The sequence below is a fragment of the Seriola dumerili genome, unplaced genomic scaffold, assembly GCF_002260705.1.
Source record: "Seriola dumerili isolate Sdu_G_001 unplaced genomic scaffold, Sdu_1.0 BDQW01000003.1, whole genome shotgun sequence".
Classification (NCBI taxonomy): domain Eukaryota; kingdom Metazoa; phylum Chordata; class Actinopteri; order Carangiformes; family Carangidae; genus Seriola; species Seriola dumerili.
The window spans coordinates 4,192,684-4,207,159 of NW_019174258.1; the positions used below are offsets into that span (position 1 = coordinate 4,192,684).

Below are 14,476 nucleotides of genomic sequence, written 5' to 3' on the forward strand. Positions count from 1 at the left end.
TAACCTCATCTCATCTACTAATATGTTGTCCTTACAGATGTCAGGTGGCAGACACACAGGTGGGAAACCAAGTGCACTGTGAATCCAAAAATTTTAATTGATTAATTGCTTAACTTTTACATTCAAGGATGTGTCTAGTTGAAATCGCCTGTGTGCCACACAAACACACCAAGTGCCCAAAATTTAAACTCATCTAAATGTAGACATTTGGCCAAGTATGTTGCTGAGCAATCAGCGAGGATGATCCAGCCAGATTCAACCGATTTGCATACATTCAAAAATAATTCCTCAAAGAAAAACATTTAAATATAGTTTTGAATGGCCAAAAAGTACATTAAAAAAAAACTTAAGGACAATACATAAACATGGCAACATGATGCATAGTTTATCTGCCATCACACTGTCTTTTAGTGCTAATGAATGTGAATTCAAGATAAAGTAGTTGGCCACTTTTACCTAAGACTGTATCATGTCTTTCTATTTTAGCTCTGGAGGAATTTGTCTAATTGTCTGATCCTGATTGCTCTTGCAGTCAAGGCGTCCAGTTAGCTCAAGAAGTTATAGAGCATTGTTCCCTTAAAGGCTGGACTCATTTAATTACAGTTGAAATATATATAATATGATTAACCATTAAAAGACTTCTTGTTTACGACATGTAAACTGTTTCTACAGAAAACTATTTTTAGACTGACTCCAGAGAATTAAGTACAAATGTATCAGAAACCAAAACCAAGTGATACCAACCTTGAAGAACCAACAAACAACTAGCTGACAACTTCAGCAGGAGGATTTGGATCAGTTTAGTTTAACTTCTTTCAATTCAAAATTTAAGAGCATCCAACTTGTAACTGCAGACTTAACAGACTGGACCATACCATGCCTCACATTGAAATTTGTAATTTTAGGTTAAATCTACTTCCAGCATTTCTGAAAATAGGACTATGCTGAATAAACTGATTTTTAATGTACATGGTACAATGATAAAACTCTCAAAAAGCAGACTTGAGAAACTATATTCTTATAATACTGTAATAGGAATGTGGGGCTGACAGACCCAAACACGTTCATATAACTGTGAGACCAAGCTGACAATTACTAAAAATACAATGTACAAAACTATTTAAAACTGCGTAAAATAAAATCAGCAATAGTCTCAGTGAGCCCGCCTCTCTTTCAGTCAGCAACTTTTTACATTTTCTTACAGTCTTATGTACAATCAGGGATGTGATAGGGCAACAAAAAATTCTGAAAAATGGGGCATAAACTAAAGCACCTGAAAAAACAAATAGAAAGGATTGAGTTTTAAATATACCATCATGTGTGATCAGAACACAGAAAAAAGACCTTTAAAAAGTTTGTTTCTCCAAAAAATCTGAATCACCAGAGGGATGAAAAGTAAAAAGCGACTTATTTACATCCCTGTACAACAAGCCCTTAGAGCAGTCCACTTGTAGAGGTCAACATATAGATGATACTTCCATGGAAATAAAAAAAAGTTCGAGTAAAAAGAGACAGGGTTGGGGAGATAGTAAAGGAAGGAACCACAGGTCCTACGTTGTCTTGCGGAAGCCTTTCAAGATGGGGTAGATGTTTTCGAACGCTTCATAAATCTCTGCTCTCACCTTGGCACCTGAACAACAAACAAAACAGATGTCATTAACTACAACGAGTTACTATGCCCAGTTACATCATGGTCTTGATGATATTTATTTAAAGTTTTATTGAATTTTGAGATTTTAGATGTCTGTTTTTTTGTTTGTTTTTTAGAGCTCTCTAGTTGATGCATCATATAATGGTTTGTAAATCAACTCAAACCTAGTCTTACATTGTTGTAATGCAATTTCTTTTTACTTATTAGCTGATATATACACAGATTCCATTCCATTTATCTGCAATAAGCTAATATTATTAACTCTAGTTCTGATCTATAACTAGTAATAAGCGAGGTGAAGCTGGTCTTACCTGTGAGTACAACTTTCCCAGAAACAAAGATGAGCAGGACGATTCTGGGTTTGATCATTCTGTAAATTAACCCTGGAAACAGCTCCGGCTCATAACTGCAGTAGACAAGTCACTTTACTTTAGTCATGACAAGAACTAGATCAATCATTAAGAAACAATTTTAAGGTGAGAAAAATACAGCAAGCCTGCCTGATATTAGTACCTGGATATTGTCTGTAAAATTTATGCTAAAAGTCATATAAATTTCAAGCAATCCCAGGTTCAGGTTAGAAATGAGTGACTATGGCTTTTAGCTGCACAGAACATAAAAAACACGACAAAAATCACCTGCTAAACTGTTGATGTGTGAGGACTAAACCCTCCAGCCGGATGGGGAACTTCACATCGCAGCTTCCCACCATGTTCTGAATCTTGAAGTCCAGGAACTTGGCAGGAAAACCGAGCTTCTGCACCACACGAGCATATTTTCTGGCTGCTAACCTCGACTGCTCCTCACTGGAGAGGTGAGTCGATGAGAGGCAGATTACAGGGAAAGATGAAGAAGAAAACTGGACTTGTATTAAGGTGGAGAAAGGCAAGCTAGCATGTGTCTTGTATCTCATAATTGACAAGGTTTATCATCCCTACTAAAGTCAACTCTACTGGCTTTTCATCATTAACTTTAGCACATGAAATGTCAATAAACAAACTATATTCTGACCTCTTGGCTCCAGTGCAGACCATCTTCCCAGAGCTGAAGATGAGGGCAGTGGTTCTGGGTTCTCGTATTCTCATGATGACAGCAGCAAAACGCTACATGGAGTAGGACAATCAGGATTCCCGTTATGATAACAGTGATTCCTTTTAACTGGCTGTGTGGGCTGTTTAGCATAAATATATCCAGTATATTTTGAGGGCAGAAATGTCCATCAGTTTTGTTATTTCTGTGCATAAAAGGAAATGATGGTATGATAACATTTCTAAGAGAAATATCAGAGAATCATCAGAATCGTTCCATGTAACTTTTACAGCATACTGATGGCAGCTTAAGAAAACAGAAGCCACATTGTTGAGCTTTTGAGTAATATAGAGCTGATCATATTACTGTGTGGCAGTCTTACCTTTGGGTTGTACTCTGCATTCCTGGCTCTCAGGGCAATGGTCTTCAAGTCCAGTTTACAGCCCAGATTTACAGTAGATACAATATTTCTGATAGCAGGGAGAGTAAGGAAAGCACAGAGAATTGATAGAGAGGCATAAAGGAAAACTGTTAAGTCAGTAGTTCAAAATCGAATTCAATTATGTGGAAATAATGGCAATGCAGTCAAATTTTGGTAATAAAAAACATTCATATCTAAGCATGACACCAGGACACCCTCTGGTAATGTCCAAAATGTCAGCTACATTTATATTTGGGGTCTAAATAAATTTTGATTCACCTTGATCATAATTTTGATCTTTACTCGTGTTTCCCCTGCAGGAAAATACAGCAGTAAGCTAAACTAAACATAACATAATGGGAAACGTGTGTGTATTAAGTAGACGATTCTCAAGAGTGATGGCCTCATTTGGCATATAATGATACTCATTTACTATATGGATATGGATATGAAACATACTGTAGCTGTGGTACTATTCCAGAGCTCTCCGAGGCTGGTGTCGCCGGTGTGATAGGGGTCATGGGAGTCAGCGGGGTGTTGTAAAGCGGGGTGTTCCCTGGTAGCGCTGTGGTGGTGGAGCCTGCTACTGTCTGGGAATGGAAAAGCTGAGGGGTCTGCCCCGATGTACCTGGAAGGCCTGGAGACCAAAGAAAGTTTTTTTTTCCAATAACATGAACTGGATGATAAATATTATTTTCTCAGAATAAATGGGGAAGACACCAGTTCCAGGGATATGAGGTTATGATCTAATGACATATGGCTGGGAAAGGATGGACAGTAGTGAGTGTTGTACCTGTGTTGGCCTGCTGCGCCTGTTGTTGCTGCTGCTGCTGCTGCTGCTGCTGCTGTTGTTGTTGCCTCTGTTGTTCCTCCAGTATAGACAGACTGTTGGTATTCTGGACAGGCTGGGGTGTCAGGCCAGAACCATATGGCATCATGGGACTGAAAATTGGCATGCCTGGGGTCATGGCACCCTGCAAAAGAAGACACCACCAAAATAACATGAAGTTGGGATTGAGAAGAACCACATTAGGAACAACACAAACAAAACAATTTTATTTCTGTCTGCAAAAGAAAGAAATTGATTGATATCTATAAATATACAAATTCAAAAACAAAGATTTCTGCAGTCTGAAATATGTGGAGGCTGAAGCTACAGCTTATAATGCCTTTCCTTTTAACAATACATAACGTCCAGCCATTAAAGGCAACATCACAAAAAGGATTGTTTCACATTGGTCCTCACTAATTGCTTTTTGGAACACAGTGAAAAATAATGGTAGTACTACGTTTTGACCCTGAATAAGAGGATACTTATAAATGTAAAGTTATTGTAAGCACATGTTTCAGTTTGCTTTCATTTTGAATATTTTAACCAAAGCTGTTATTAACGTGGTACCTGAGGGGAGGCCAGCCCCTGGAAGGCTGGTATACTGTTGTTCTGATCCATCTCTTCAGCGCCTCACGTTGGTTCACTGCCACCCAAGAGCAGGCGGCAACACAGGCTGAGATAACTTTACACAGCAGGTGCCTCAAAGCTGCGCTGAATAAAAACAGAAACCACGGTGTAGTGGACTGCAGGGACACTCTTTGTTGTGTCTTCTTCTCTGAAAGCTATGTCGTGCCTGAAAAGGAGGACAGAAACAAGATTAACTCAGACAATCACTTTATTAATTTTTCTGTCGCCGTGCATCGTCAAAGCTGTGTGAAGCAGTTGCAAATGACATGGAGCCGCCGCTGTGGCGCCAACACATCCACAGCTTGCTAACTAAGTTACGACTTTTAGCTTTCATGTTTGTTCGCGTTACTTCGGCCCGTTCATTCATTTTGACACCATGTGCACGATGTGTCCTCTAAAAGGTATACGGTTGACAAATGTATCCATGCACAAGCAGTCTTGCAACAAAATGTCTTGAAAGACTCCTAAATGCAACACATCAAAACAGTGGCTAGCTGAAGTTAGCCGCACAGCTAATGTTAGCTACAGTAGCTAATGCAGCCGTAAGTCAAACGTGCTGTGGCCACAGTGAAAGCAGCGACTTTATGTGCTAAAATAAGCTCCAAATAACTCTGCCATTTGCCAGTGCACCGCAGCACGTTGCTTGCTAACTTACAGTCACCCTCTCGTAGTTAAAACCAGCACAGAAAAAGATTTAATTCAGCCTCGGGTTCGTGTCATCTTCGGTTCTCTTCTTCGGCACTCACGAGCGTCTCCGGCTGCTTCCGGAAGTTGAACATTTATTTTCCGCTGTGTCACAGTTCACTCACAGACAGAGCAAAGATGGCGTCGCTGAGTGACAAATCAGTTTGGGACGAGGTGGAGGATGGCATCGGTGAAGAAGTGTTAAAAATGTCCACAGAGGAGATAGTTCAGCGAACTCGGCTCCTGGACAGCGAGATAAAGATCATGAAGAGCGAGGTGCTGCGGGTGACCCACGAGCTGCAGGCTATGAAGGATAAAATCAAGGAAAACACGGAGAAGATAAAGGTGAACAAAACCCTGCCGTACCTGGTGTCTAATGTGATCGAGTTGTTGGATGTGGACCCCAACGACCAGGAGGAGGACGGGGCTAATGTGGACCTGGACTCCCAGAGAAAAGGAAAGTGCGCCGTCATCAAGACCTCAACTCGACAGACCTACTTCCTGCCGGTGATCGGGCTGGTGGACGCCGAGAAGCTGAAGCCCGGAGACCTGGTGGGTGTCAACAAAGACTCCTACCTGATCCTGGAGACCTTGCCCACCGAGTACGACTCCAGGGTCAAGGCCATGGAGGTGGACGAGCGCCCCACAGAGCAGTACAGCGATATAGGAGGGTTGGATAAACAGATCCAGGAGCTGGTGGAGGCCATAGTTCTGCCAATGAACCACAAGGAGAAGTTTGAAAACCTGGGTATCCAGCCACCTAAAGGGGTCCTGATGTATGGACCACCTGGCACAGGGAAGACTCTCCTGGCCAGAGCTTGCGCCGCTCAGACCAAGGCCACCTTCCTGAAGCTGGCCGGTCCACAGCTGGTCCAGATGTTCATCGGAGACGGAGCCAAGCTGGTGAGAGACGCCTTCGCCCTGGCCAAAGAAAAAGCCCCATCCATCATCTTCATCGACGAGCTGGACGCCATCGGAACCAAGAGGTTTGACAGCGAGAAGGCAGGAGACAGAGAGGTGCAGAGGACCATGCTGGAGCTGCTTAACCAGCTGGATGGATTTCAGCCCAACATGCAGGTCAAGGTAAATATGCTGCCACCAAAAAACCGGTGTAAAACACCCCATAGTAAATTGATATACACTCTGTATACTGTGCTGTCTGATTTACGTCACACTGGACTCCAGGGAAAGACAAACTGGAGCTACATTTAAAATAGGATGTAATGTAGTCACAAAATCATACTTTATAGATCATTCTGACAGAAATCTGATTGTAATCGCTCTGTAGTGTTAAATTGACAATAAAATTTAGTACCACAAGACAAGAAAGTGAAAAAATTACAGATGATTTCAGAATTGTATCATTTTACAGTAATGCAGTATTTAAAACCAGCAAAAGACAATATATAAACATTAATACACCTTAATCTTATATGATTAACATCAAACAATCATTCCTAATTTTAACATCACCATAACTGCAAGAGAATATAAACACGTATCAAACAGTGTTTTGCATTTGGGACTTTTGCATCCTTCTTGTATATATGTAATCTAAAATCTAGTCTATATTCAGTGTCCTTTCATCTGTGGAAACTGCCAAACAAAGAGGACGTGTATCATTCAAAATTATAGCAAAATTGAACTGACTACTTCACAATGTTCAGGTGGCAGATTTCTTATTCTAAATGCACACAAAATAAATATGAAATGCATAAGTACGTAGATAAAGAATACAAAGGTAAATACGGAAAATTTAAATATGAAACATGGCCACGGGACAGTACAAAATAAAATAATACAAAGATTTGCACATTTTCCCAAACGAAAATAATAAATTTGGGGAATTTATTGATTAGTAAATATACAAAACTGAAATCATAATTTTCCTAAAGTTTATAATAATTAAAAAAAAAAAAAAAAGTTGAACACTGACTTCCTGCGCTACTTTCTTGTCTTCATCTTCACCACAGTACCTTCTAGCTTTAGATCTACAGTATGATGACTACAACGTTGCTACAGTAATAATGTGCATATTTTTCAGGTGATTGCTGCCACCAACAGAGTGGACATCTTGGACCCTGCACTGCTCCGTTCAGGTCGTCTGGACAGGAAGATTGAGTTCCCCATGCCAAATGAAGAGGCCAGAGCTCGCATCATGCAGATTCACTCCCGCAAGATGAACGTCAGTCCTGACGTCAACTACGAGGAGCTAGCCCGCTGCACCGACGACTTCAACGGAGCCCAGTGCAAAGCTGTGTGTGTGGAGGCCGGTATGATCGCACTGCGTCGTGGAGCCACAGAGCTGAACCATGAGGACTACATGGAGGGAATCCTGGAGGTCCAGGCCAAGAAGAAGGCCAACCTTCAGTACTATGCCTGAGGACACTGCCTGTGTCTGTGTTTATGTGTGAGAGTCTTTGATTATTAAAGAAATTGCTGAGTAAACAGTTCTTACGATTGTTGATTATCTTGAGTTAATAAAAAGAAATAAAACATCATAACTGTTTATGTGTTGTTGTTTCCTCCAGCTAAACAAGGAGGGTGGAGTCTGTGTTTGAAAATATTTTCCTGGTTTCAGGTGGTGCAACTGCTGTGGATTTTATTCCTTCAATCCATGTTATCCAAACATACATTTAAAAGTAGCCCTGTTGGAATATATAATATCAGTCAAGTCATTAACTAATCAAAGTGAAATTTCTAACACTGGAATCTCTTGTGAGGTCACATTACTTATCAGTCAGCTGCATTCATTTCTAGTGTCACTGGCCTCTTGGTGAGATGCACAAGCCATCATATTAAAGAATAGAGTAACATTTATTTCATGCGTGTCTTAAAACAATACTCACATGCCCATAGGTTGTGTACATTTTAAGAGTTGTTGGTTACTGTAATCATTTCCCTTCCCCATTCTGGCCCTGAAAAGTTCTTTCAAATGCAGTGTTAATTTGTGTGGAGGACACATGGAACATGAAAATGAGACAGACCTCAGAACTTTTGGCAGATTTTTGCTTCAGGGTGCGCTACAGCAAATTAACAAACAAAATTAAACCGCATCAAACCAACTATGTTCACTTCAAATTTCCAGGATCTCTCTTGTGGTTTTGGACTTAAATTGCTCATCAGAAAAAAAAGTTTCTGCACTTACATTTTTGATTTTCATCTGCCTCTCTCACCCAGAAATGTCACATCACCATGGCTCTGATTTGGGCATGAGTGAGGCGAATGTCACGCAGTTGAAATGATCAGTCTCTATAATTCTCTATAAACAAACATAATAAAAAGAAGAATTTCTCTCAAGAAGGACATGTACTAAATGTGTGAGCCGCCATACTCAGGTGGCAGGAAAGTTGGTTCTTTGATTTCCATCACAGTTCTCATGTCCCATGTGGATAGCACAGATGGACAGGCAGTTGTTATTGTTTCTGGTAACCAATCAGATTTCACCATGATCTCAACCAGCCAATAATGTTGTTGCTGTCAAACTGCTGTCAAATCTGTTCTCTCCTCTTCTGTCAGCTGTTGTTTCAGTCCACTCCTCATCACACCCAGATCTCCAGCATTCCTTTCTTCCCATCCCCAACCCCATCACCACGACCAGTGTCTTGACCCCGGGGAGTTGCCTATACTTCGCACAGCCTCACCCCCTTTCAAATATGATGACATCATGATGGGGTCTAATCACCAAAGACCAACAGACAACCCAAAAGCAAGACACAATCACAGAAGCACTGTCCCTCTGCCGCCCTGGGCCATTCCATCAGTGTATGAGTAAGATACATGAATGTGTAAGTGAATGGGTGAATGTGGCAAGTATTATAATGCACTTTGAGTGGTCAGTAAGACTAGAAAAGCGCTATATATGTGCAAGTCCATTTACCATTTTAACAATTTAAAACAAAGTTCAGAACTGAAATAATGTGTAAAATTCCATGGTCTGCTGTCGAAACATTCACACTACTGCACAATGTTGTTGGCATCACATTCAAAACACATAATCAACCACTCAAGGATTTCATGAAGTTCTTTTAAACCTTTTCACAAGACAATGTTATCACACATCAGCCTGTTGTTTGATCCTATCTGTACATATTTGAGACAGGCTATTATAAGTGTATGTGTGTTAAAATGTGTGTTTTTCGATTTACATGAAAATGTTTTTTTCTTCTTTTTTTTTTATCTTGTTAATGAGGCGTCTCAGGGAGGTTCAGTACAGACAAGGCAAGAACATTTCTAAGACCCAGTTAAAACAGCCTACGAAAAGGCTCAGATTATTCAAATTTCTGTGACCCCAGGAGTCAAGAAATAAGGGCTCGTCCGGGATTTGAACCCGGGACCTCTCGCACCCAAAGCGAGAATCATACCCCTAGACCAACGAGCCAGATGTCATAATTTCATAAACATCTGTCTCTCTCTACCATCAATTAAATAATCCAAATTGGTGATGTGGCATCTTAGGGCCCCACATCTCATATATGTAAACAACACGCTCTCAACACAACTCATTATGTTGTAGTTGCAAGATTAGTCAACAGCCTAGTGTTTTGTTCTGTCATTTCAGGACCGGATAAAATTCCAAACAATTGACTGGACACCACTCAATATAAAAATTTGGATTTAGCTTATTGCCAGTGCTTTTCTGCACTTTTTTCATCTGCATGTATTCCAACTGGTTAACTCAATAATATATAGTACATTTTGGTGCAGGTTTTGTAGTCCATAGTCTTTTGCTTTGCCTGAAAAATTATCAGTACAACAGTTTCTCAGTTGTGTGACCCACAGGTTAAAAAGAAGGGCTCGTCCGGGATTTGAACCCGGGACCTCTCGCACCCTAAGCGAGAATCATACCCCTAGACCAACGAGCCTCTATGTACAATTGTACACATCTGAATTTGTTTCCATCTGAGACCTGTAATTTAACTCTTCTAGCTGATGATGTGGCGACTTGGGGCTTCAAGTTTCATCTGGTCCAACAGCGCCCCCCGGTGGTCTCATTTATACGTGCGTCTGACTGTGCATGATAGGCATGCCCCAAAGATGTGTACATCATCCCTATAATTTAGTTTAATGATAGCCATTGCAATCTAATTGTAACAATAACAGCAATGACTCCATTTTGAAACTTAACGATATAAATGTAATAATGAAATTAAATGCTACAGATGAAAATAATTATTTACGTTTTGCAATGAAGAATAATAGCAGCAGAACAAGCTTAACACTTTGCATAATTTGGTAATTTATTAAAATACATATGGTACCACTGGAGGACAATGATTTTACTGCTGTAACTGCAGGTCTGTCGAAGGTTTCATTTAACTCCGAAGCTGCCACACCCACACATTTTGCATTTTCTGCGTTTAACGTGTAGAAATAGCAAACCAGACACTGTAGCACTAGCAGCCAGCTTATGGTTTGGATATTTTACTGACCATCAGCATGACGTCCCGGTCACTGCACTCACAAGTCCCGTTCTGCCAGTGAGGGCGCGGGATTCACACAACTGCTATCCCCTAAAAACTGCTAAACCCAAGCGACCCCCAGTTTCAGTGACTATACCCGCCCTCGCCCTCATGTTTGGCCCACAGGGCCACCGTAGAAAAAAAAAAAAAGGCTGATGACCAAATTAAATTAAAACAAGATATAAGATATCTAAACTTGATAGTACAAAACGTTAAAAATGTACATTACTGTCCTGCAAATGTAAGAAGCAATGCTGCAGTTCACTAAAAATTATTTACTAAACACTTTTCTTCTGCATTTTAATTTATTAGTCTTAGTACTGGTGGCTGCCACCCAATCTATAAACACACTCTTTGCCTTTTTACCTCTGGTGGCAGCGATTTTCATTTTCTATTATCTTTTTCTTAATTAGGGAAAAACTAAGCACAACATTGTAAGTACATCTGAGGTAGTGTGTACCAGTGTGAAAACATGCACATGAACAAGAGCAGCAGATTTTTCAGTTCTTTACATTTATTAAGAATGTAAAAAGAATAGCAGGGTATGTATCCTTCCAAAACATAATGAAAAATCCAAACAGATGCAGAATCTAGGCATGGGTGAGGGAAGAACTTGCTTCTCAGAACAGGAGTGCTGATCTAGAATCAGGTTGGCAATCCACAAAAACAAGGATGTGTGAATAATGAAAATATGAAGGGAGTAATTGTGGAAAGCAGGAGAAGAGCATACATTTGAAATAAATGTAGACAGTCAACTGGGAAAATCAGCTCCCCAGCAAAAGCCTCACATAAGAGGCCACCTGAATAACCTCTGGATCAAAACTCCTGTTTTAAGAAACTTGATGTAAAAGGGCCAAACCAACAGTGTGAATGTGGAAAGAACAGACCAAAGAAGAAAGCAAATGGAAACATCATTTTTACTCTTCAGTCTTTCCTCAAAGGTACAGTCTGCTCATTAATGCCCTCCTTAGTGATGACGCAAACCCGAAGGGCATCTCCGGTGTAGACATCTCTCTCTGCAGCTGAGATGAAGACATCTTTGACCAGCTGAACCGCCTTGTCCTGAGTCAGAGGGACATGCTGCACACCCTCCATGTTCTTAAAACCAATCTGGGGGCAGAACGTGTTGGAAAGAGACAAACATGAACATAACTCGTCCACTGTAAGGAAACTTGACAGGAGCACTGTACATTTGTTTGTCTGAATACTTAGTTAGTATGCATGTGTGTTATGTACCTGGTTGTCAAGCAATGGCTGCAGCATGGCACTTGCCGATCCTCCAGCCTTGTAGGTGTCTCTCTGGTAAGAGCCCACTGGGTCAAAACTGTACACTGCTCCCTTGCCTACATTAGATATTAAATATGACAAAATAACACTTATTACAATAAGATAGTAAAAGCTTTACAGTTTCCAACTTAGACGCAGCAAAGATAATAGAATATAACTTTGATACAATGATGCACAATATAAGCAAACCACAGACTTTAACAGCATAATACTTTCAGTCACCTGCAATTACAGCAGATCAGAATGTCATCATGTAACAGCATCCTGGACAAACTTACAAAAAAAAAATTCTAATCTTATTAGCTGATGAATTTAAGTACATACCCTCTTCATCCAGTCCTCCAATGATGTTGTAGACGTAGTAGGGGAAGAACCTCCTGCTATATAGGATGGTAGACAACATGGCTGCGATGGCTCCGCTGGTCATTGTCTTGTTGTTTGAATGTTTGTACATCTGAGAGTAAAGACGGAACAAGAGAAGAAAAGAACCAAGATGACATCCTTATTGTTAATTAACTGTGGTGACACTGGAGACTATTTAAGGTGTTTGTGCAATTTAGAGGAGACCTTGCAAAACAAATATCCATAATGTATACACAGTCACTCAAAGTTTCTTGTAAGAGATTTTTAGAATAATTCAAACTGAAAAAAATACAACTGTCATCATTAAAAGCAAACAAGACACATAAAAAATCAGACTATTGTGAATTCTGTCGTAAACAGCACTGAGATAAACAGACTGTGCTGGGCAGGGGCAAGCAGAATCAGCAGAAATATACTTTTTTTTTTAAGGATGAGACTAATGAGAGAACGAAACTGCCTGAATCAGCTCACCTTTAATCTGGCATCAATGATTTTGGTCAGAGTCAGGCAGTCGCCATGGAAACCGCTGCATCCAATGACGGTTGTGTCTGTCCTGTAAGGTGAGAAACAAGCACAACAGACACAGTAAGAACAGTATATCCTTCAGTCATTCATGTGGCACTGACGGGTGATTTTTATCCCCAATACCGTCGGGCCTGTAACCGAGGAGCTAGTACAGCATTAATAGTCACAGGGAAACGGCACTGTCCATTTTACAAGAGTACTGACGCTGCAGTGACTTCAAGAAATTGACAGGAGGACCCGTGACAGATTAATTAGTGATGATATAGTGATGATATGGTGTCTTATTATTGTTAATTCTGCTGCCCTTCATTGAAAGTAGGGAGGGAGGTGACTGTGCACACTTACAGCTTGTAGCATTTTGGTGAGTCCCGGCTGTGGATTGAGTAGCCTTCACTCAGCCTGGTGTCTGAGGCTACGATGGCGAAGTCTTCCCCGGCAACAGCTAGTACAGTTCTGAAAATAATAACGAATAAATGACACAACACAGACTAGTTAATTCATCTTATAAACACCGTCACTAAACAGGAAAGTGCACTGGTGTCACTGACACTTGCTAACGGAAGCTAAGCTACTGATACGAAACTGAAACTGTGGTACTAGTTAACTAATCCTTCCTTTTATACATCCATAGCCATTAATGTTAACTTCCCAGTAAGTTATTATGGGAATAGCTCGTGTTGTGGACTAACAAGCCCTGCTCTGTTCTCAAACTTTTCATTAGCGTTACCTTTGTTTTGTTTCCGTGTGCTAAGTTGGCTAGCTCATTAGCACAGTCCAACTGGAGGTAAATGTTAGCTAGTAGGCTAGCTAGCCAGCAGTTGGAAAATCAAACTCACCCTCCGTTGAAAGCGTACGGTGAGAACCGGTGCTCTACCGGACCGGTATAATGATATTCTTTCATCTTCCCAGAGTCTCCAAAAGTCTGCGCAGAGAGCATCTTTGTTACGGATAGACAACAGTGTTCAGCTTTCTGCCAGGTAAAGTCGCTGTATCACTGCAATATGGCAGCCTCTTCTTTTACTGTCTGCTCGCCCGCGTGTTCAGTCGTACTCTGTGTCAGAGCGCCCCCACAGGATGTTTCTAATAAAGCAGGCGCTGTCAGTGAGGCCAGCATTACATAAGCTTTCATCAGGACCAGAATTATATGTGACCTTACAGCACTGGGTAATTCTGTCTGATTTGAAAGGATAATATAAAATATATCAAAAGCAGAAACCAAATAATTGAATAATCCAGATTTGCAGATTGCTGGACTGCAGGTAAACAGATTTACAAGACAAGTAATAATAAGTTGTTTGTAAGATGAAGTCAGTTATCTGCACAACTGAATGCATCAAAACTTGATGGCATCAAAACCATAATTTGGGTGACAATAAAAATTCAAATACCTTTCAATTTCCTGTTATTCACTCATACATTCATGGAACATTAAAGGCTCAAACACAGCAGTCAGTCCATCTTGTAATGGTGACAGTATGAAAGTTTTAAGATGTTACATATGTAAAGCCTCCTATCCCTCTTATTTTTTTTTAAAAGAGAAAAAAGTGCATAAAAACAATGGTAAAGTGAACACATACATTCAGTAATTAAACTGA

General features: G+C 40.4%; 3 protein-coding genes and 2 non-coding genes across 5 annotated transcripts; 1 reads left to right on the plus strand and 4 right to left on the minus strand.

Annotated features, from left to right (window-relative positions):
• Positions 1–72: 72 nt before the first annotated feature.
• On the minus strand, positions 73–5,311 carry tbp (TATA-box binding protein). The gene is made up of 9 exons (XM_022739946.1): positions 5,216–5,311; positions 4,501–4,726; positions 3,895–4,075; positions 3,561–3,738; positions 3,063–3,150; positions 2,663–2,754; positions 2,290–2,457; positions 1,963–2,057; positions 73–1,630 (listed from the first exon to the last, which is right to left on the minus strand). The coding sequence occupies exons 2-9, from the start codon at positions 4,549–4,551 to the stop codon at positions 1,551–1,553; spliced, it is 933 nt and encodes a 310-aa protein (XP_022595667.1). The 5' UTR covers positions 4,552–4,726; positions 5,216–5,311; the 3' UTR covers positions 73–1,550.
• A 47-nt stretch (positions 5,312–5,358) lies between these two features.
• On the plus strand, positions 5,359–7,745 carry psmc3 (proteasome 26S subunit, ATPase 3). Its single transcript, XM_022739906.1, has 2 exons — positions 5,359–6,327; positions 7,289–7,745. Exons 1-2 carry the CDS (start codon positions 5,383–5,385, stop codon positions 7,625–7,627), a joined length of 1,284 nt encoding a protein of 427 aa, XP_022595627.1. The 5' UTR covers positions 5,359–5,382; the 3' UTR covers positions 7,628–7,745.
• A 1,808-nt stretch (positions 7,746–9,553) lies between these two features.
• On the minus strand, positions 9,554–9,625 carry trnap-ugg. Its single transcript has one exon. It is a non-coding gene; the product is annotated as a tRNA-Pro (tRNA).
• Positions 9,626–10,037: 412 nt separating this feature from the next.
• Positions 10,038–10,109, minus strand: trnap-agg. The gene has a single exon. It is a non-coding gene; the product is annotated as a tRNA-Pro (tRNA).
• Positions 10,110–11,198: 1,089 nt separating this feature from the next.
• psmb1 (proteasome subunit beta 1) lies at positions 11,199–13,905 on the minus strand. Its single transcript, XM_022745323.1, has 6 exons — positions 13,718–13,905; positions 13,227–13,334; positions 12,828–12,909; positions 12,318–12,447; positions 11,943–12,049; positions 11,199–11,816 (listed from the first exon to the last, which is right to left on the minus strand). The coding sequence occupies exons 1-6, from the start codon at positions 13,816–13,818 to the stop codon at positions 11,631–11,633; spliced, it is 714 nt and encodes a 237-aa protein (XP_022601044.1). The 5' UTR covers positions 13,819–13,905; the 3' UTR covers positions 11,199–11,630.
• Between the last annotated feature and the right edge of the window lie 571 nt (positions 13,906–14,476).

Excerpts from the sequence above, each read along its gene's own strand:
- tbp (XM_022739946.1), bottom strand. The coding sequence starts at position 4,551 with ATGGATCAGAACAACAGTATACCAGCCTTCCAGGGGCTGGCCTCCCCT. Across the intron at positions 2,458-2,662 it reads GTCTGCACTGGAGCCAAGAG|TGAGGAGCAGTCGAGGTTAG; the intron begins GTCAGAATATAG and ends TCACCTCTCCAG. Across the intron at positions 1,631-1,962 it reads TGGGAAAGTTGTACTCACAG|GTGCCAAGGTGAGAGCAGAG; the intron begins GTAAGACCAGCT and ends TTTGTTGTTCAG.
- psmc3 (XM_022739906.1), top strand. The coding sequence starts at position 5,383 with ATGGCGTCGCTGAGTGACAAATCAGTTTGGGACGAGGTGGAGGATGGC. Across the intron at positions 6,328-7,288 it reads AGCCCAACATGCAGGTCAAG|GTGATTGCTGCCACCAACAG; the intron begins GTAAATATGCTG and ends CATATTTTTCAG.
- psmb1 (XM_022745323.1), bottom strand. The coding sequence starts at position 13,818 with ATGCTCTCTGCGCAGACTTTTGGAGACTCTGGGAAGATGAAAGAATAT. Across the intron at positions 12,448-12,827 it reads TCATTGATGCCAGATTAAAG|ATGTACAAACATTCAAACAA; the intron begins GTGAGCTGATTC and ends CTTTACTCTCAG. Across the intron at positions 11,817-11,942 it reads AGCCATTGCTTGACAACCAG|ATTGGTTTTAAGAACATGGA; the intron begins GTACATAACACA and ends TTCTGCCCCCAG.